We start from the raw sequence: 23,087 nt of genomic DNA, 5'->3' as shown, positions 1-23,087 counted from the left end.
TAATATATGATTTAAAGTTTGATATTTTTTTATTTAATAAGACACATTATGTACATAAATTGCTCTAGTTAATCATAAAGCATAAAAATAAGAAAGTTTGCAATTGACTTGCTTTTCTTATCTGCTTAAATTCTTCTCCTGTGCAAAGCTTTTATCTTATATAGTGTACAGAAAATTCCCAAAGAAATTGACCAATCCAATTGCCTGTCCAAAATCAGTAGTTACATTCCAGGCTGATAATTTAACTTCTTAGATCCCAGTCATCTCTCCCAAGCCCATTGATTTCTGTATAGCATTTAGCTACTCATCTCCCTGTACCTTTTCCTCTGTTCCTGGCCAAGCAGTTCTTAATAGTCTTGCATAAACCCATTACCTGTTTTCAGGGCAGCTCTACTAATCATGGCTTAAACTTTCCTGAAACCTTATGCTCCTTCACATGATATCTGTATATTCAAATGTAAAGAGAACAATGTAAGGTTCAGAGCAATGACAGTAGCAGTAGGAATCTGGTCAGGACTGTTATTTCAGGAGGATTGGATGCCCCCAGCAGCCAGGAAGTAAGGAGATTGCAAAGCTGTGAGCAGCCCAAGAGACAATTAGAATTATGTTTTTAATGTCGTTGGTGATCATTCTTAAAAAGGTGTCTATTTGTCTTTCAACAGAATTCAGAAATGTTCTGACGTCAATCATCTTGATACAAAAACTTTGGCGAGAGCGTTCGCTCCTTGCCTCTTTCAAACCAATGGACAGCATGATGCAGAGGTCCATGCTGTAGAGGAGCTGATCCATCAATTTCCTGGGATTTTTTGTGTAAGATATGTCATACTTATATGCTTTAATGCTAAGAAATTGTGCCATGATGTAACTTCTATGTTTTTTAATAGGTGAGCCAAGAACAACTGCAGCAAATGGAAATTGAAAACCGTTTTATTACCAAATGGAATGACAATCAGGTGATAAACATATTCATATTTTCTTTGCAAAACATAGCTTCAAATTATTAGTGGTATACTGAAATTTGTGTTTAGCTGGAAGAGCACATATTGTATCTGCCTGTTTTGATCTGCAATGGGCAACAAAAAGGACAATTTTGGGGCCAGTGATCCATTTATTTACTTCCTATGTAACATAGTAACATAGTAACATAGTTATTAAGGTTGAAGGGAGACTTTAAGTCCATCTAGTTCAACCCATATCCTATCCTAACTTGCCCTAACATGTTGATCCAGAGGAAGGCAAAAAAAAACCATGTGGCAACAGTAAGCTTCACATTGGGGAAAAAAATTCCTTCCCGACTCCACATACAGCAATCAGACTAGCTCCCTGGATCAACGCAATATTAAGGAGACTAGTGTATATACCCTGTAATATTATACTTTTCAAGAAAGGCATCCAGTCCCTTCTTAAATTTTAATAGTGAATCACTCATTACAACATCATATGGCAGAGAGTTCCATAGTCTCACTGCTCTTACAGTAAAGAATCCGCGTCTGTGAGTATGCTTAAACCTTCTTTCCTCCAGACGTAGAGGATGCCCCCTTGTCCCCGTCACAGGTCTAAGAGTAAAAAGATCATTAGAAAGGTCTTTGTATTGTCCCCACATATATTTATACATTGTAATAAGATCACCCTTAAGTAGAGTTGAGCGATACCGTCCGATACTTCAAAGTATCGGATCGGAATGGATCAGCCGATCTTAAAAAAAAGTATCGGTATCGCCGATTCCGATACCGTAAGTCCCATTCAAGTCTATGGGACTTCCGGTATCGGAATAAGAAAAATCCTGTTTTTCCCTTGTACAGCCTCTCTGGGGTCTGTACGGGCCTTTCGGGGGGCTGTGCCGGCCTGCCAGGGGGTCTGTGCAGGCTCCGGTGGTCTGTGCCGGCCTGCCGGGGGGCTGTGCAGGCTCCGGTGGGCTGTGCCGGCCTGCCGGGGGGCTGTGCCGGCCTGCCGGGGGGCTGTGCAGGCTCCGGGGGGCTGTGCCGGCCTGCCGGGGGGCTGTGCCGGCCTGCCGGGGGGCTGTGCAGGCTCCGGGGGGGCTGTGCCGGCCTGCCGGGGGGCTGTGCAGGCTTCGGGGGTCTGTGCAGGCATCGTCCGATGGGACTACAAGTCCCATCAGGCGATGCCTGCTACCATGACAGTGATTGACACATTAGCCAATGATGGGACAGTAGTAGTCCCATCATCCGGCTAATGTGTTGAATGTAAAAAAAAAATAAAAAATTACATGCTACATACATGCTACATACATACAACATGCATACTACATACATGCTACATTCATACTACATATTACATACATGCTACATTCATACTACATATATACTACATGCAACATACATACTACATATATACTACATGCATGCAACATGCATACTACATATATACTACATGCAACATACATACTACATATATACTACATACATACTGCATGCTACATATATACTACATGCATGCAACATGCATACTACATATATACTACATGCAACATACATACTACATATATACTACATGCAACATACATACTACATATATACTACATGCATGCAACATGCATACTACATATATACTACATGCTACATACATACTACATATATACTACATACATACTGCATGCTACATACATACTACATGCTACATACATACCACATACATACTACATACATACTACATGCTACATATATACTACATATATACTACATGCTACATACATACTACATATATGCTACATACATACTACATACATACTACATGCTACATACATACTACATATATACTACATACATACTACATACATACTACATGCATGCTACATACATACTACATGCTACATACATACCACATACATACTACATACATACTACATGCTACATATATACTACATATATACTACATGCATGCTACATACATACTGCATGCTACATGCATGCTACATACATACTACATACATACTACATGCTACATACATACCACATATATACTACATACATACTACATACAATACATTCATACAATACATACATAGACATACAGTACATATAACATAGAGTAACATACTTACCAATACTTGTCACATTGTTCCCCGAAGCCATTGTCTTTTACGGAATAAATATTAACATAACAAACCACAAAAATACTCACCCACGATTTGAAGCAGTCCACGAGTGTGTCCCACGACGATCTTGGGTAGAGAACTGCAGCATCAGCTGTTGCTGCCATTCTCTATGGGCTGCAGGAATCCAATGACGGAAGGTAGGTATCCTTCCGCACTGTATTCCTCCGCCACTTAAAAAAAAAAAAAAAGTCCCTAGTCTCACTTTATGCCATTGCTGTGTGGGAATTTCTCACACAGCAATGGCATAAAGTGAGACTAGGGACTTCTTTTTTTTTAAGTGGCGGAGGAATACAGTGCGGAAGGATACCTACCTTCCGTCATTGGATTCCTGCAGCCCGTAGAGAACAGCAGCAACAGCTGATGCTGCAGTTCTCTACCCAAGATCGTCGTGGGACACACTCGTGGACTGCTTCGGATCGTGGGTGAGTATTTTTGTGGTTTGTTATGTTAATATTTATTCCGTAAAAGACAATGGCTTCGGGGAACAATGTGACAAGTATTGGTAAGTATGTTACTCTATGTTATATGTACTGTATGTCTATGTATGTATTGTATGAATGTATTGTATGTAGTATGTATGTAGTATATATGTGGTATGTATGTAGCATGTAGTATGTATGTAGTATGTATGTAGCATGCATGTAGCATGCAGTATGTATGTAGCATGCATGTAGTATATATGTAGTATGTATGTAGCATGTAGTATGTATGTGGTATGTATGTAGCATGTAGTATGTATGTAGCATGCATGTAGTATGTATGTAGTATGTATGTAGTATATATGTAGTATGTATGTAGCATGTAGTATGTATGTAGCATGCATGTAGTATATATGTAGTATGTATGTATGTAGTATGTATGTAGCATGCATGTAGTATATATGTGTTATGTATGTGTTATGTATGTAGTATGTATGTAGTATGTATGTAGTATGTATGTGGTATATATGTGGTATGTATGTGGTATGTATGTAGCATGTAGTATGTATGTGGTATGTATGTAGTATGTATGTAGCATGTAGTATGTATGTAGCATGCATGTAGTATGTATGTAGTATTTTTTTTTTTTTTTTTTAACATTTAACACATTAGCCGGATGATGGGACTACTACTGTCCCATCATTGGCTAATGTGTCAATCACTGTCATGGTAGCAGGCATCGCCAGATGGGACTTGTAGTCCCATCAGACGATGCTTGCACAGACCCCCGGACATCAGCACAGCCCCCCGGCAGGCCGGTACAGACCCCCACAGGGTGCACAGACCACCGGCAGGCCGGCACAGCCCCCCGGCAGGCCGGTACAGACCCCCACAGGGTGCACAGACCACCGGCAGGCCGGCACAGCCCCCCGGCAGGCCGGTACAGACCCCGGGCAGTCCACACAGCCCCCCGGCAGGCCGGCAGAGACCCCCGGAAGGCCCGAAATGACCGCGCATCATGATGCGCACACACCGCGCATCATGATGACGTCAGGCTGTCAATCAATTTTGAACTTCCGATTCCGATGCCGAATTCCGATATTGAAAAAATATCGGAAGTCGGTATCGGAATTCCGATACAGCAAGTATCGGCCGATACCCGATACTTGCGGTATCGGAATGCTCAACACTACCCCTAAGCCTTCGATTCTCCAAACTAAATAACCCCAAGTGTAATAACCTGTCTTGGTATTGCAGACCCCCTAGTTCCCTAATAACCTTGGTCGCTCTTCTCTGCACCCGCTCCTGTTCAGCTATGTCTTTCTTATACACCGGAGACCAGAACTGTACACAGTATTCTAAGTGTGGTCGCACTAGTGACTTATATAGAGGTAAAATTATGTTCTCCTCATGAGCATCTATGCCTCTTTTAATGCATCCCATTATTTTATTTGCCTTTGCAGCAGCTGCTTGACTCTGGCCACTAAATGTGAGTTTGTCATCCACCCATACACCCAGGTCTTTTTCAGTGACTGTTTTGCCCAGTGTTTTACAATTAAGCACATAATTATACAACTTGTTCGTTCTACCCAAGTGCATGACCTTACATTTATCCCCATTAAAGCTCATTTGCCATTTATCAGCCCAAGCTTCTAGTTTACATAAATCCTTCTGTAATATAAAATTGTCCTCCTCTGTATTAATTACCCTGCAGAGTTTAGTGTCATCTGCAAATATTGAAATTCTACTCTCTATGCCCCCTACAAGGTCATTAATAAATATGTTAAAAAGAAGCGGGCCCAAAACTGACCCCTGTGGTACCCCACTGCTAACCGTGACCCAGTCCGAGTGTGCTCCATTAATAACCACCCTTTGTTTCCTATCCCTGAGCCAGCTCTTAACCCACCTACACATATTTTCCCCTATCCCCATTGTTCTCATTTTATGTATCAACCTTTTGTGTGGCACCGTATCAAAAGCTTTTGAAAAGTAAAAGGAGAGATTAACCCTGAAGAGAGAAAATATAGGTTAAACAAGCCCCCAAAGCCCCGCAAAAATTGAACAGGTAGAAAGCACTCAGCAACTTACAATTCAGCAACTCACACAGGTATTTGTTATAGGTTTTCCAAATACCTCTTCACTGAATTTCAAGTCACACACTTACCACAGTTCGCACTTACGCTCAGGTCACACTCGCTCAGGAAGAAGATTTAAAAGTTTTTTGTTTTTTTTTTTTCTTTTCCCCTTTTACCAGCACACCACCTTGCTGCTCAATGCACTTCCAAAACAAGCAAATACAAGTATGTAGTGTTGCTTATCTATGAAGAAGCACTTTCTGGCTGATATCATAAAAATAACCTCCCATAACTATCCTAACAGCTTCTATGCAAGGATGATGAAGGGAACTTAACTATGGGGTCGATTAATTACAATTGGTATTTTATATGTCAGTCTTAATACAGTACAATGTGCCCAAGTTAATTAAGAGGTACATGCCAGTTAATGAATTTGGCGCATATTTTCAGTGGCATGCGCACCCATTGAGCCTCACCAGAAATCCTCATCCAGTTGCAGAATTTGCATATTTTTATGGACCTGCTTTAAACTGGCATCAAAATGCTAAAAGTCGCACAATTCTTTGCACACCTTCTGCGGTGAGCACAGATTTTGCAACTTTTCACAGCATATTACACAGTTATCTGGCATAAAAGGTTTAATAAATCATCCCCTATGGCTTTATTCACAGTTTATATCAAGGTTTTCTTTTTCTCTGATGGCAAGAGTAGCACTGACTGTTTTAGTCAGAAATACTGGAGCCCTCAAAAACAGCCACCAAATCTACTTGTGACCAGTTGCATACATTGGAAAATGAATTCATTGTCATTTTGCTACATTCGTTATGAGACCAGCACTAATATTTATGTGGAATGAACACTGAGTGCCTAGTTTAAAGGGGTTGTCCAGTGAAAACAAGTTGTCACTAGGGATGAGCGAGTATACTCGTTAGGATTCGGTACTCAGAAAGTAATGCGGTACTCGCGGTACTCACATCCTGGCGAGTAAATTTCAATACTCGCCTTGCAATATTTGGCACAGCCTGCACAGTCCCCGCACAGCCCAGCACAGTCCTGCACAGACTCCGCACAGTCTCCACACAGCCTGGCCAGTCCCCGCACAACCCAGCACAGTCCCGCACAGCCCGACACAGTCCCTGCACAGCCCAGCACAGTCCCGCACAGCCCGGCACAGTCCCCGCACAGTACCCACACAGCCCGGCCAGTCCCTGCACAGCCCAGCACAGTCCCACACAGCCTGGCACAGTCCCCACACAGTCCCCACACAGCCCGGCCAGTCCTGCACAGCCCAACACAGTCCCCTACACCCCGGCACAGTCCCCGCACAGTCCCTGCACAGCCCGGCCAGTCCCCACACAGCCCAGCACAGTCCCGCACAGCCCGGCACAGTACCCGCACAGTCCCCGCACAGCCAGGCCAGTCCCCGCACAGCCCAGCACAGTCCCGCACAGCCTAGCACAGTCCCGCACAGGCCAGCACAGCCCCGCGCGCACACACACCACCCATTACTCGCATTTCCCATAGACTTACATTGGACTCGCTACTCGTTATGAGTACCCAAGTATTAGGAGCTACTCATAACGAGTACAGCGAGTCCGAGTATTTCACTACTCGCTCATCCCTAGTTGTCACCCTTCCACAAGATGGGTGACAACTTGCTGATCAAAGGTTGTTCAACCATTTGAGACACAAACTGAATGGAAGAATGAAGAATTTTTATTCCTGACAGGGAACATTTATCCATGGTACAAAACAGAGTGACAGGTCAGATGCCCAACTGCAGCTCCATTCATTCTATGTGGTGCTGCAAGAAAGTGATGAGCATAATGCAGATTTCAAGAATGTAAAATGCCACTCCATTGTAGAGAGGCTAAAAGTTCCCCATTATGCCAGAAAGTGTCTAAGCAGTTGAATTTCCACCTATTAACAAGTTATCATTTATCCTCTGGATATGTGATAAAGAGGTCGTCCGTTGAAAAAAAGTGAATACCTGTTTATAATTAAATTTAAGAATTTTGGCGCAATTACATTCATATATGTACATAGATAGTCTGTTTTTTTTCTTTAAAAAAATAGTAAAATTAAAGAATGTTCTGTAAAAATGTTTTACATAAGTTCTAGTTGATTTTCCTACTCTGGGCCAACTTTATGAAATATGCCAGTAAATAAGTGAATCAAATATATGATGGTACTAATCTTCTGTAGAATATTTATTTGTTTTTGCTTTTTTTTGCATTTATTTTCTTTTCTTTCCTTTTCTTGAATACTGATATGAAAAACCCTAATAACAAAAATATGAGTAATTAAATATGGTATTAAAAATATCTAGCACAGAATAAGAACTAGAGGATAAGGATCTATTTTTTTGTTTAACATATGAAATAATTGAGTTAATTATATATTTCAGATTCAGATTCCACAGTCAGGAGATTTGCTGCTTGAAGTCTTTTTAGAGAAAAAGGATCCTGATATGTGTGTTATTATAAGGGTAATGATTTATTTGGTTAATTTGTATAAAATAAATGGACAGTAAAAATAAAAATGAATGTAGGCCTGTAGCCAGTACTATTGTTATGAAGACATTTGCAACAATTGCAGAGAACACAAAAATGATGGTAATCATAATGAAAATAGTTTGTACAGGATTTTCTTGTTTCAAAAAGATCATGGGTATATTCTATTTTTTAGTGGACATGGGATAAAGCACCCTTTTTAAGGCCTTTCCATTAATTTAGTAGCAGTTGACAACTTTGGGTAGAGCTAAGTATTAAAGGAAACTGCCAGCAGTTTTGGCCGATATATGGTACGGCCACTGCCTTTCAGGGCTTATTTTTCAGCATTCTATAATGGTGTAGATAAGCCCCCGGTCTGACTTGAAAGATAAGAAAAATACATTTTATTATACCCAACAGGGATGGCCGGCCGCTAAGGTCCAGTCTGATGGGTGTCGCAGGTCCGGGTCCGGCACCTCCCATCTCCTTATGATCGCCGCCCTCCTGTTGCTTCATCGCCCCCGGGAATAGCGCTCACGCACAGGCGTACTTATCTGCCCTGCTGAGGGCAGAGTAAAGTACTGCAGTGTGCAGGCACTGGGCCTCTCTAACCTTTCCCGGTGCCTGCGCACTGCAGTACTTTGGTCTGCGCTCATCAACAAGGCACATAAGTACACCTGCGCAGGAGCGTGATGCCGGGGAGTGATGAAGCAGCAGGAGGGCAGCATTGCAAGAAGATGGGATGCGCTGGATCCGGACTTGTGACACCCATCAGACCGGACGGCCCCCCGGTTGAGTATAATAAAACTTATTTTTCTTATCTTTCAAGGGGCATTATAGAATGCAGTAAATAAGCCCTGAAAGGCAGTAGCCGTATCTTATATCTGCCAAAACTGCTGACAGGTTCCCTTTAATAAGAGTGAGAAAGTGTGTTTCTGAAAGAAAGACAAAAGAAGTATTAGTACGATTTTGGAGTATGTAAATAAACTTGAGAATAAAAAATGGAAGCTTACACAGTATTGAGGACTACAAACAAACTTCATCCATGCCCTTAGTTAAGTATGGACCTAGCAGCTTAATGTTGCAATGCAACAGAACTAAAAATTGAGCTACCATTCGACCTTTATAACAAAATGCAAGATGACAAAACTAGGTAACTGAAAGGCTTACATCAAGTGAGTTCACTTTTTTTTTAAGTCCAAGTCAGTGTTATAAGAAGGTTTACACTGAGTATGTGTACTACTTTCCCCAGGATGATGATGACCAATCATAGGCAGGCAGCAATAATCAAAATAAAGACGAACACCCCTCACCACAGCTTAGAGAAATGTTCTCAGTGTGTGAGATGCAATGATACTACCCAGATCTCCTGGTCTAATCTTCTGTATGAGAGTGTGGGAGGAAAGGTAGCTCTGATGAATTTAGCTGTGTTAGATTGCCAATTCTTCTACCATCTCTCATGATTACTGAGTGTATTAATAATGGCAGTAATGTCTGTCATACTCAAGTAACTTGAAATTGCTCTGCAGTGAGATCAGGGCTTTCAATACTTCTCACACAAGAGTAACCCGCCTGTTCTGCGCTACTCCTGTGTGACAAGTAATGAGACCTGCTCTGATCTTACTGCAGTGTGATAACAAGTTTTGCACAATATCATAAATAAGGTTACTGACACATTACTGGACAGGCAGTGTGGGGGAAGGTAAGTACAGCAGAGGGGACTGTGCTAGGAGAGGAGAAGAGATGTTAAAATGGTTTGTAATGTGACACAGGTAAACTCAACTGTTCTGCCCCTCTCCCACTGGAACAAGATCTGAAAGGTGTTAGTTATCTGTGCTTATTAATCATACAGGTCACACAGGAGGTTAGACTAGGAAATCAGAACAGTATGATTTTATTTTACACACTGATAAACTTTCTCTAAGCTATTTTGGTGTCATATTCTTTTGTTTCAGAGTTGCTGCCTGAATTAAATGGTAAAAATTATAAAGTGGGTAGAAGTACATAACCTCAGAGAAAATTGTTTGATAACACCATCTTTGACTTAATAAAAACTGATCTTATTTGGAGAAAAATACATATCTGGAAATATTTATGTGTCCAGTTCAACATGAACAAACTGGTGAAAGGGCCTCTTTAATCTAGAATTTTATCTACTAATCAAGTAAAAATAATCATTAATACAGTATACAAATAAAGTGTAAAAACAGGTAAATTAGGATAGAAAGGTTTAAAATACATGAATAAAGTGAATATTTTTTTTGTTACAGATTTCCCCAAATATGGCAGCTGCGGAGCTCACAACCTGTGTAGCTGGTATAAGAAACATCAACCTGTCGAAGGAAATATGTTGGACTACATTTGAAGTAATTGAAAATGGAGAACTTGGTAAGCAGTTTATATATTTAGTTCATATGGTTGTTTGGTAGAGTGCACACACTGTATTATCATTTACACATTTTTTTCCACAAATACAACACGCACCCATTATAATCTATGGTGCTAGTCAGATGCAGGTGCTTTTTCATTGACCATGTGTCTGTGCAAAACTCATGGTGACAGGTCCATTTTCCCCAGTAACAGGGAAAGGGCAGAAACAAGTCGAATGGAATCCGAATGTCAGCCGTGTGCTATCTGTATTTAATATTGCAAAGAATCGGAGGTTTGTAATTTATTTATTTATTTGTCCATCTGGCATAAATATCGATGACAAGTCAACATAAAAACAGACACAAGTACAGCACACTGATGACACACTGATCCAAGACACTGAGGACACACTGATCGCAAAAAATATAACTGGATATTTTCCAAATGCAAGAGAATGGATACCCTTTAAACAGATACATTCACATGGACTTCATTGCTTTATCAAATGGATCCAGAATATATCCAGTCAGGCAAAAAAGATTTGCAGACAGTGATTTTTGTTCTGGTTTAAAAATAGGATTGCAACTGGCTTTTAGTCAAAGAGAAGAGATTTAAGGACATTTTTGCATCCATTCAAAAGAATGGATCCAGTTATTAGGCATCGAGATCCCACCAATGCACAGGGGGAATCTCAAGCCATGTCCTCTGTGACCTCCCATTCTTCTTCAGCCACAGAGGTTCCTGCTCAGCAGAGACATCGGTCCCAGCCTCTTGCTCAGGATAATGCTATGCGTCTGGTTGCTGCTGCCGCCCCAGGTTCAGTTATAGCATCCAGCATTAGTCAGTGGCGAGCAGATGCTCCTGGGATTAAGTCCTGCTTTTCTCCATCTGAGCATGCCCGTGAGATGCCCACTCATTGGTGGTCGGAGGTCACATGCTCAGGTCCTCAAGCAGCTCGGATTGGGCCATCAGCAAGGTCCTGGAAGGCTGCAGTTATGAAAGGATCGCACGGCCGCAGGTGCGATGCTATGCACTTAGTGGGTCTGGAGAGGCTCTTACCCTACATCCTTGGGGCAGAGTCTTGTGACCGTACACTAGCACTGACTCAGCTGTGCCCTGTGACAGTCAACAGGGTGTGGCATGTGTTATGCGGTACCGTGGCTCTTTGAATCAACAGAGCCCGTCGCTATGACACACTGGGTGGTATTTAACCCACGTGTGTCCAGCACTATACTGCCATTCTGTGTCTTCCATTACCGAGCAGCAGTTAACACCTCTGCACGGTGGACCTCGAGCAGAGAATGCACCTTATTACCATCTTCATATTATTTGGTGCTTTCTGCCAGTCCTAACTCCAGGACGGGATCATTTTATTCTCATTTTTGCATCCTGAAAATGAAATTAAAAAAATAAAGTGGCTACTGGACATGTGATCTCATCTTAAGCTACACATGCTTCTCACTAAATTAGAATATAATCAAAAACTTAAGTTCTTCAAGATAAAAAGTGAAACTCATATATTATATACTGTAGAGTCATTACAGACAGAGTGATCTATTTCAAGTGCTTGTTTCTGTTAATGGTGATGATTATGGCTTACAGCCAATGAAAACCCAAAAGTCATTTTCTCAATAAATTAGAATACTTAACAAAAAACACCTGCAAAGGCTTCCTAAGCATTTATAATGTCCCTTAGACCTTAGAGGCACACTATTTAGAGGCACTTTCATCAGTTTGAGCATGTTAAACTGGCCAAATCATGCACTATTGGCAACATAGCTGAGTAAAACATAGTTTTTATTTTTTTCTCCTTTTTATTGAAGCGTCAATAGCTTGCAAAGTTTAGGTTATAATTTATGTTATATTAGAACTGGGTGTTACCAGAGATTTGTCCAAGGAGGCATGAACTTCTAATCCTGCTTGAGGATGACCATTTATAAGCAGTCAATGTGGAGTGAAGGAGGGTTAGAGCTAACAGAACTGTGAGATGAGATCTGGAGAGGTTTGTATGAATACATAACTCAGCTCTGCTGTATCTGTGCACAATAGCTACAGCTTTATTTGTAATTACAAACCCTGCCTGATTTAATCTTACAATGTTATCAGCTATCAACCTCCCCCAATATTGACTACTGTGAGATGAGATCTGGAAGTGTTTGTCATGATATATAACTCACCTCTGCTGTATTTCTACACAGTGGCTAAAGATATCAGTGAAAAGGGAAGTGTGTACTTTTTTTTTACCTCCTGCTTTTGATTGGTTAACATCATGGAGGGGAAGAAGTAGACGACCCCAGAGACAAATCTCTGGTAACGTCCAGTTGAACTAAAATGTAAATTCTGATCAAAATGAATATGTTCACAATGACATGGAGACATTAAGAAATTAAATACATTTTATTCAGCTCTGCTGCCACTATTACAAAATGTGGCCATTTTAGCATGCTGAAACGGGTAAAAGGTCTTATAATAATAATAATCTTTATTTATATAGCGCCAACATATTCCGCAGTACTTTACAATTTAACAGTTTAAAACACAACAGTCAAAAGTAACAACTTTAGTAATAATACAATGATTAAAGCAAAGTAAGACAGCCCTGCTCATGAGAGCATACAATCTACAATGAGGTGGGAGAGATATAAAGTACAGGTGTGTATTTACAGTGATGTATTTACAATGATGGTCCAGCCATCTTGAGGGAGGGGGGGTTTGATGGAGATAGTGAATGGGCTACACACGCACACTTACACATAGAATGACTGATTAGGGAACATGATAGGCCGCTTTGAACAAATGTGTTTTGAGGGAGCGCCTAAAACTTTGCAAGTTGTGGCTGGTCCTAAATTCTTGGGGTAGAGCATTCCAGAGGATTGGCGCAGCGCGGGAGAAGACTTGGAGTCAGGAGTGGGAGGTCTTCTTTACAATCGCTTAGATGCTTTATGTTAACAGTGGTAAAGTTTATATAGAGGAGCAGCTCAATGACGTTTATTCATTAGCCCTGACATGGGTTAAACGGATACCCATTGTGCTTCATTGAATACTTGTACACATGTACATAGTCCTAACCCATTGGATCAAACTATACCAGCAGATAATGTTTAGTCACACATGGATAAACAGAGTATCAGGGATTTGGATAGTTGATATGACTGTTTGGGAAGAAGGCAACAGCTGTCAGATTAAGGCCCCGTCTCACTAAGCAATCTCGGTAGCGAGATCGCTGCTGAGTCACAACTTTTGTGACGTAACAGTGATATCACCAGCGAGATCGCTGTGTGTGACAGCGATCAGCGAGCGGCCTCCCTGCCGGTATTGCTGATCGCTGCAAGAAACCTCTGGACATTTCTTTGGTCGCTGGTCTCCCGCTGGCCAGCACGCATCGCTGTGTGTGACAGCGGGAGACCAGCGATCAGGTGTAAAAAAATAATAAAAAAAAATAAAAAATATAGTTATTCTCACCTTCCGATGTCCCGTTCAGCCATCCCGCCTCTCTCCACGTTCCGGTCCCAGTGATCCTTTGCATGAATGACCGCAAGACTTTGTTATCCCGTGAGACCATGACATCTCGCGGTCATTCGTGCAAAGGATCACTGGGACCGGAGCGTGGAGAGAGGCGGGATGGCTGAACGGGACATCGGAAGGTGAGAATAACTATATTTTTTATTTTGATACTATTTTCTACAGCGATAGCCAGCGATGCCGGGCGCTCGGCATCGCTGTGCTGATCGCTGGTGAAGCTGTCTGACAGCTCACCAGCGATCACATAGCGAATTACTAGCGATCCTGACACCTTCATATCGGTGTCGGGATCGCTGGTGAGTCGCTTAGTGTGACGGGGCCTTTACTTCATAGAAATTAGTTATATGCTTATTTGATTAAAAAGAACCTGACAGCACACTTTTGAAATGTAAAGACACAATGCCATTACAGCCATGTATTTACTCTACATTATGCAATCTGGCTGATAGGTTTTCTTTAACCTAGAACTAATTAATGGATTGCGTAGGTAATCTCCAGTTATGTTAATGTGAAAAAATAGATCACATGCTAATCAGCCATAACACTGGCCTGACTTAGTGTATGTCCACCATGACCAGTAAAAAAATTGCAGTCTTTGAGCATGTCATGTTCTAAGTCACAATAAAACATTAGATGTAGATTTCTTGATTCAGACCAGGCCACCTTTTTCTCTATTATACAGCATGGCCTATAGGGTTCGCTCCCACTGGCGAGTAGCCAGCATATAACTCAGACGAGTGTTACCTGATGTTTCAGTATGTTATATTATGGAGCAGTGTCCACTAGAATTTGTCTTCTCATGCCAAGTCCAATTGAGAGAAACAAAATCACTGCATTCTGTGATTGGCAGCATACATCAGTCCAGAAAGGTCTGAGCACTCTGATGGGTCTGTAGCTGTGAATCAAGTTGCCAGTCTTAGCTTGAATAAAAAAATGTTAGCAAGTAATACAAAAAAATTCTTTCATAGGAACAGGCTAACGTTTATTCCCCATGTACAGCAAATAATGGCTAGCCTTTACTTCCCAAGAGCAAAAATAAGAATTGAGTACCAATGACCTGTCCTTCAAGATTTGGTAGTAACTAACTTCTTCATACTAGTAACACTGGAACATTTCAATTATGCTCTGACCCAGGAATAACAAATTACTTACTTCACCTGTCACTGCTTTTTAATGTTAGCCATGATCTATGGATAGGCTAACTTCACATTGCATGAAACCATCTCATCCTATTGTGGACACAAATGGTTTCAGAGGAACCTAGTTAACTATGATGCATTCTATGTATGCTAAGCTTATTTTTTCATTAAAATGATAGAGCCAACAAAGGCACCAATGCAAGAATAACCTAGCCTAAGAAGTAGCAAGCTCTGCGTGTCTTATCTAAATTTAGCATTAAAGGGCTTGTCCAGCTTTTTTCCAGAAAAAGAGAATATTTTTTCCAGAAGAAGTAACACTCTTATCCATAGGCTGAGTCTCGTATTGCAAACCATGGAAAATCAAGCTGCCATACCACATATAAGCACGGAAAACATTGTCCTGTTTGGAAATGGCATTTCAAGGTTCTCTGAAGACATTATTCATTTTCATTGTGGAAGGAATCCTTCACAAGGACCTTTTTATCCTGTTTTTGATGCTGTGTTTTTTGTCTTTTTTTTGTATGGCATGTTTAAAGTGAAGCTGGTGGTGAAGTTTTGATACTTTCCGGTATTTTGATTTGACAAAATGTCATTTGTGGATTACAAGCATTTTTGAAGCGTTTATTTGTTTTTACCTGTGGATTTTCAGGTGAAATTGACATGTTGAGGATTTGAAACAAAATAAAAACCACAGAGGGCGGGAGATTCCTATAAATCCCACCTACTTTTCTAGAACTGTAGAATGCAGTGAAAAATCAAATATTCACCAATAACTCAACATGGATACACAACCTTAGACAGAGTTATGACCATATTAAAGTTAAGTAGAAGTTTGAAATGATTAATCAGACTTCAGATGAAGAAAGATAAGGGTTTCAAATCCTGTCAGATTCACAGATAATTTATTTTGCAGTCAACCATGTACATAAAAGCTGTAAAAGAAAAATATTGTATTTTGCGGTTTATAAGATGCACTGAATTATAAGACGCACCCCAAATTTTGAGGAGAAAAATAGGAAAAAAACCCTTTTTAAATAAAATGGTGGTGCTTTTTACAATCCATGCACCTTATTGCTCACCAGGGGTAGTGGCTGCGATGAAACGGGGTTCCAGGGTCACTGCTGGAGGAGGCAGGAGTGGGGTGATGCTGCAGACCCCTGACTGGGAGAAAGGGGTGTTCAGATGTGACACCCTGTGGGTGTTTGGTGGTGCAGGCAAGAGTGGAGCATTGCTGCAGTCCACAGGCTGGGATGAGGGGGTGTTCGAATGTGTGACGCTGCAGGTGTTGGATGGTGACAACAATTTGTGAAAGCCCACAGCCCCCGCACTTCCATGATTTACTATGTGGTAGACGCCGGGTAAAATGGCTGCCGGGGGCAACATATGTGCAGATGGAGATCTTGCTGCCAAGATCTCCATCTGCGCATCTGCTACCCCCAGCAGCCTTTTTCCCGGAGTCCACCGCATAGTAAACCAGCAACCCTCCACTCTTGCCTCCTCCCTGGAACTTTGCTCCACTGCGGCCGGTAAGGTCAATTCGCGTCATAAGACGCACCCCCATTTTCCCCCAAAATTTTTTTGGGGAAAAGTGTATCTTATAATGCTAAAAATACGGTAGTTTAAAAAATATTTAAGCCAAATTGCAATAAAACATGTTTTTAATCCAAAATATATGCATTTAAGTGAAAAAAGAATGTCCTTGTAGTTGTAGTTGTGGACAGCTCCGTTAAAATGAAAATATGCTGAAGTTTTCTAATTAACACAATTAATCACTGAATTCTGTGAACAAACAAACATAGTGAATACAATTATTTTGTATTTTATTTTTTTTTTCATTTCATAGAACGTCCTATGCACTACAAGGAGAATGTTTTAGCCACAGTTTTAGAATGGAGCATGCTTCCTGATCCAGGAGCAGCCTACCTGCTTGTAAAGCCGTTTTACACCATTAATCAGTTACTCATTGGAGGTAAGTTTTTATATTCAATCAAACAAAATTACAGTGATCATTAATTATGGAGATTTTATTCCTGTAAGACCTCATTTCCACTTAGAAAATAGGTGTGCAGTTTTATTATGAGGTCATAGTGTAATGCCGGTGCATATTTTTGTTAATTTTTATTTTCTTATTTATTTTTCTATTTTCAGAAAACTCATTTTTTTTTTATTTATAGCATGTGCTTGCTGTTGTATTAATTATACAATCATTTATTGAAATTTACCAATAAGGAAAAATAATGCCACAAATTTCACTTCTGAAATATCAAACAGCTCTGGTGTATAAAAGCAGTGTATTAAGTAGAATGTTGTAATTTCTGATTGAATTAAATTGTATGCTTGGCTATTAATTTTAGATAAAAAATTGTTGCAACTTTTTATTATGGTTTCCAATTTCTCACTGTTTTTTTTTCCATTATGGTTCTAATAGTGACTTTTTAAATTATATCTTATTGTGAATTTGTGCCCCCTTTTTAAGGGGAATCTGTCTGCAGGTTGCTGCTATGTAATCTGAAAATGGAAGGAGATAGGGGCTGAAACACAGATTTGGCACTTTTTTTGGGTTACATGCTGTTGTTTACTTACAATGAAGTTTTTATCACTTGGAGATTATTGCTGTCTGAACTTTATCTCACATGCCTGCTAGCCGACCACACCTTCTCCTGTGTTAAGCAGCTCACTGTCAACAATGTACACAGAGAGCCTGGTGTGGGCGGGGTTAGCTTTATCAGCTCTGCTTCATGTTAAATCAAAACATTTTGATTGTGTCACAACTACTGCACACAGTAAACTAAGTGATACATTGTTGGCATCAGGGTCTCTTTTCCCACATTATGCTGTTCTTAGATGAGGTAGGAAAAACTTTGTACAGATTTATTAAAGTTACCTTTACTCAGTTTTGACAGCTTTATTTTTCATGTTCAACAATTTGATCATAAATTTCCTTAAATTGCTTAGACTAATACATCATTTGCATCTTTTTGAAATGCCCCAATTTTTTTGCGCAGTTTTAGACCAACATGTGACATTTCAAAGAATAATGTCAATTTTGGCTCTTAAAAGGCACAAAAAAGTAGCAGGGAAAAAAGCATGGCAACAAATGCCAAAGGACAAGAAAGAATAGTCAAGACATTTGAGTGAGTCACTATTGTTCTTCCAATGGCGACAAGCCACATGATTGATTTATGATCTGTGTGCTTGGGAGGCCCGATGCCAAAAGACTTTGCCTTTGCTTAGCATCCATGCGCCATATATTTAGAGTATAAGTCGGTAGTATTTGTATGGTGCAGGCTCATGTGCTGAGTCTGCTGCATACCTGGTGGTTGCAAGATATTTTAAACAACAGACAGGCCAATCACTCCTGTCACTTTCTCTTAACATAGAAGGTGAACCTCTTTAATGCTGCAATTAACAGCAACAATGGAATGAAAGAAGTGAGATGAGGAGTCCCTCTATCACTACTAAGGACCACCTCACAGACTGATATAAGCCTGATAAGTTGTTTAATATTAGCCAGGGACCATTGAGAGATGCAATTCAGTCCTTTGCTTTGCTATGCAACAAGCATCGCTTATTAAATTAGGTGCAGTGTACTCCAGCGAGACATTTATTATGACTGGTGTGTGTAATGCCAATATTAATGAAATGTTCCTATCATGTCTCCCATAAGGTCATATGATAACTTTAAGGAAAAAATTATGTTAAGAAAACCTTATATTAAGGTTTATTTGTAAAATACCTGACCAATGAAATGAGGCAATTTCCCAGTATGATATATCTGTTTAAATTCTGCTAACACAAGCTCCTACCAGGCATTTCATAGATTCATGGAAGAGAACTCCAGGGTCATTGTGCCCAACCCCATTCTCAGTGCAGGATTCACTAAACCATCTTAGACAGATGTCTGTCCAGCCTCTGTTTGAAAACTTCCTTTGAAGGAGAACTCGCCACCTCTCATGGCAGCCAGTTCCACTCATTGATCACCCTCACTGTCAAAAAATTGTTTTTAATATCTATTCTGTCTCTTCTCACTTTCAGTTTCATTTCATTGTTTCTCATGTTTCCATGTGCAATTAAGAATAAGGATGATCCTTCTACACTGTGACATCCCTTCAGATATTTGTAGACAGCTAGTAAGTCTCCTCATAGCCTTCTTTTTTGCAAGCTAAACATTTCCAGATCCTTTAATCGTTCCTCATAGGACATACTTTGGAGTCCACTCACCATCCTGGTAACTCTTCTCTGAACTTGCTCCAGTTTTTCAATGTCTCTTTTAAAATGTTGTGCGTAGAACTTGACACAGTATTCCAGATGAGGCCTGACCAAGGAGGAGGAGAGGGGCATAATTGTTTCTCATGATCTAGATTCTTTGCTTCTCTTAATAAATCCCAGAACTGTTTGCCTTTTTTTGCTGCTGTATTACACTGTTGACTCATGTGCAGCCTTTGAGCTATTAGTATTCCCAAGTCTTTTTCACACATACTGTTACTTAGTTCTATTCCTCCCATTCTTTAGATGTAATTTTTGTTTTTCTTGCCCAGATGTAGAATTAGCATTTCTCCCTGTTAAATACCATTCAATTAGTTTAAACTTGTCTAAATCTATTAGAATACTTTTTCTGTATTTTCTACTGTTATCTATCCCTCCTAGCCTTACAGCATGAGAAAATTTGATTAATTTACCTTCAGTTCCCTTTTCTATATCATTTACAAAAATGTTAAACAGCAGTGAGGCAAGGACAGAGCCATGTGATACCCCACTTGTAACAGTCTTCCAATTGGATGTGCAACTATTTATTACCACTCTTTAAGTGCAATCACTGAGCCAATTATGAATCCAGCTAACCATAGCCTTGTCAATTCCATACTTTCTCATTTTTTTCAATAAGGCTAGTAAAAGATACTTTTTTCAAATGCTCTGCTGAAGACGAGATATACTATATCCTCCACATTTCCCTGGTCCACCCAGCCAGTTACTCCATCATAGAAGGACATTAGATTGACCTCACATGACTTGTTTGCAACAAACCCATGCTGATAGTAGAAGGAGATGGACGGCTTTCCTGCGCTGCTGTCAATATCCCAGAAAGGATAACAGGGAATCAATAAGATAAAAACATTTGTTTATTCTGTGGTGTTGATCAACGTGTTTCAAGATACTCCAACCTCGTCCTCAGGAAATAACTACATGGTGATGTTGTTGATTCTCCATTATCCTTTGTGAGATATTGACAGCAGCCCAAGAAAGCCATCTATCTCCCTTTACTATTCTTATGGGCTATAACTAATGGTCTGCAGCAGCTGTTAAGGTGTATTGATTGTTGCAATTGCAGCAAAACCAGGTGAGCTTACACCCCCTGTTTATTCTCCCTTTGTATTATGGGTATCACCTTATTTCCATTCTTGCTCCCTAGTTTCCTTATAAACCCATGCCGGCTCTGGTTAATTACTGTATTCTTATCCATGTACTTACATAAATGCTGTTTAATAATTTGTGCAATAATTTTTCCTGGTATATAAGTAAGGCTCATTGGCTGGTAATTTCCTGGCTCCGTCTTCTTTCCTTTTTGAAGACAGAGACAACATTTGCCCTTCTCTAATCTTTTGTGACTAGAGTTGAGCGATACCGTCCGACACTTCAAAGTATCGTATCGGATGGTATCGGCCGATCTTTAAAAAAAGTATCGGTATCGCCGATTCCGATACCGGAAGTCCCATTCAAGTCTATGGGACTTCCGGTATCGGAATAAGAAAAACCCTTTCCTGCCCTTGTACAGCCTCTCTGGGGTCTGTACGGGCCTTTCGGGGGGCTGTGCCGGCCTGCCAGGGGGTCTGTGCAGGCTCCGGTGGTCTGTGCCGGCCTGCCGGGGGGCTGTGCAGGCTCCGGTGGGCTGTGCCGGCCTGCCGGGGGGCTGTGCCGGCCTGCCGGGGGGCTGTGCAGGCTCCGGGGGGCTGTGCCGGCCTGCCGGGGGGCTGTGCCGGCCTGCCGGGGGGCTGTGCAGGCTCCGGGGGGCTGTGCCGGCCTGCCGGGGGGCTGTGCCGGCCTGCCGGTGGTCTGTGCAGGCTTCGGGGGTCTGTGCAGGCATCGTCCGATGGGACTACAAGTCCCATCGGGCGATGCCTGCTACCATGACAGTGATTGACACATTAGCCAATGATGGGACAGTAGTAGTCCCATCATCCGGCTAATGTGTTAAATGTAAAAAAAAAAAAAAAAAATTACATGCTACATACATACAACATGCATACTACATACTACATACATGCTACATTCATACTACATAAATACTACATGCAACATACATACTACATATATACTACATACATACTACATATATACTACATGCATGCTACATACATACTACATGCTACATACTACATACATACTACATGCATGCTACATACATACTACATGCTACATACATACTACATATATACTACATGCATGCTACATACATACTGCATGCTACATACATACTACATATATACTACATGCATGCTACATACATACTACATGCTACATACATACCACATATATACTACATGCATGCTACATACATACTACATGCTACATACATACCACATACATACTACATGCATGCTACATGCTACATACATACTACATATATACTACATGCATGCTACATACATACTACATATATACTACATGCATGCTACATACATACTGCATGCTACATGCATGCTACATACATACTACATACATACTACATACATACCACATATATACTACATACATACAATACATTCATACAATACATACATAGACATACAGTACATATAACATAGAGTAACATACTTACCAATACTTGTCACATTGTTCCCCGAAGCCATTGTCATCTACGGAATAAATATTAACATAACAAACCACAAAAATAGTCACCCACGATCCGAAGCAGTCCACGAGTGTGTCCCACGACGATCTTGGGTAGAGAACTGCAGCATCAGATGATGCTGCCGTTCTCTACGGGCTGCAGGAATCCAATGACGGAAGGTAGGTATCCTTCCGCACTGTATTCCTCCGCCACTTAAAAAAAAAAAAGTCCCTAGTCTCACTTTATGCCATTGCTGTGTGGGAATTTCTACTGTCCCATCATTGGCTAATGTGTCAATCACTGTCATGGTAGCAGGCATCGCCCGATGGGACTTGTAGTCCCATCGGACGATGCCTGCACAGACCCCCGAAGCCTGCACAGACCACCGGCAGGCCGGCACAGCCCCCCGGCAGGCCGGCACAGCCCCCCGGAGCCTGCACAGACCACCGGCAGGCCGGCACAGCCCCCCGGCAGGCCGGCACAGCCCCCCGGAGCCTGCACAGCCCCCCGGCAGGCCGGCACAGCCCCCCGGCAGGCCGGCACAGACCCCGGGCAGTCCACACAGCCCCCCCGGCAGGCCGGCACAGCCCCCCGGCAGGCCGGCAGAGACCCCCGGAAGGCCCGAAATGACGGCGCATCATGATGCGCACACACCGCGCATCATGATGACGTCAGTCTGTCAATCAACTTTGAACTTCTGATTCCGATGCCGAATTCCGATATTGAAAAAATATCGGAAGTCGGTATCGGAATTCCGATACAGCAAGTATCGGCCGATACCCGATACTTGCGGTATCGGAATGCTCAAAACTATTTGTGACTTCTCCTGTTCTCCAGGAATTTTCAAAGATTCCGACTAGTGGCTCTGTAAGTAATTTCCAATATTATCGCTTTCAGTACCCTAAAGGCCCCTTTACATTTAGCGATGCACCAGCGATCCTGACAACGATACGACCCGGTCAGGATCGCTGGTGCATCGCTAAATGGTCGCTAGTGAGCTGACACTCGCGCGATCAACGACAGACAGCGGGGGAGCCGGTCAGAGGTAAGTATCACACATAGCGATATCGCTGCTGCGTCACCAAATCGGTGATGCTTTAGAGATATTGCTAGCGATATTGCTATG

The 23,087-nt window shown here is 41.4% G+C and overlaps 1 protein-coding gene across 3 annotated transcripts in view; it reads left to right on the top strand.

Moving 5' to 3' along the window:
• ARAP2 (ArfGAP with RhoGAP domain, ankyrin repeat and PH domain 2) overlaps positions 1-23,087 on the top strand; it is a 453,511-nt gene that overhangs the window by 372,847 nt on the left and 57,577 nt on the right. For all 3 annotated transcript variants that reach the window (XM_073574724.1, XM_073574725.1, XM_073574723.1), the window contains exons 23-27: positions 663-810; positions 885-953; positions 8,017-8,097; positions 10,372-10,489; positions 16,976-17,101. In XM_073574724.1, coding sequence (XP_073430825.1) covers positions 663-810; positions 885-953; positions 8,017-8,097; positions 10,372-10,489; positions 16,976-17,101 — 542 coding nt within the window. The remainder of the gene's footprint in view (positions 1-662; positions 811-884; positions 954-8,016; positions 8,098-10,371; positions 10,490-16,975; positions 17,102-23,087) is intronic.

Source organism: Dendrobates tinctorius, unplaced genomic scaffold (genome assembly GCF_039654945.1).
Source record: "Dendrobates tinctorius isolate UK_male_01 unplaced genomic scaffold, ASM3965494v1 ptg000039l, whole genome shotgun sequence".
NCBI classification, from domain to species: domain Eukaryota; kingdom Metazoa; phylum Chordata; class Amphibia; order Anura; family Dendrobatidae; genus Dendrobates; species Dendrobates tinctorius.
This window is presented reverse-complemented; position numbering and strand designations above follow the sequence as displayed.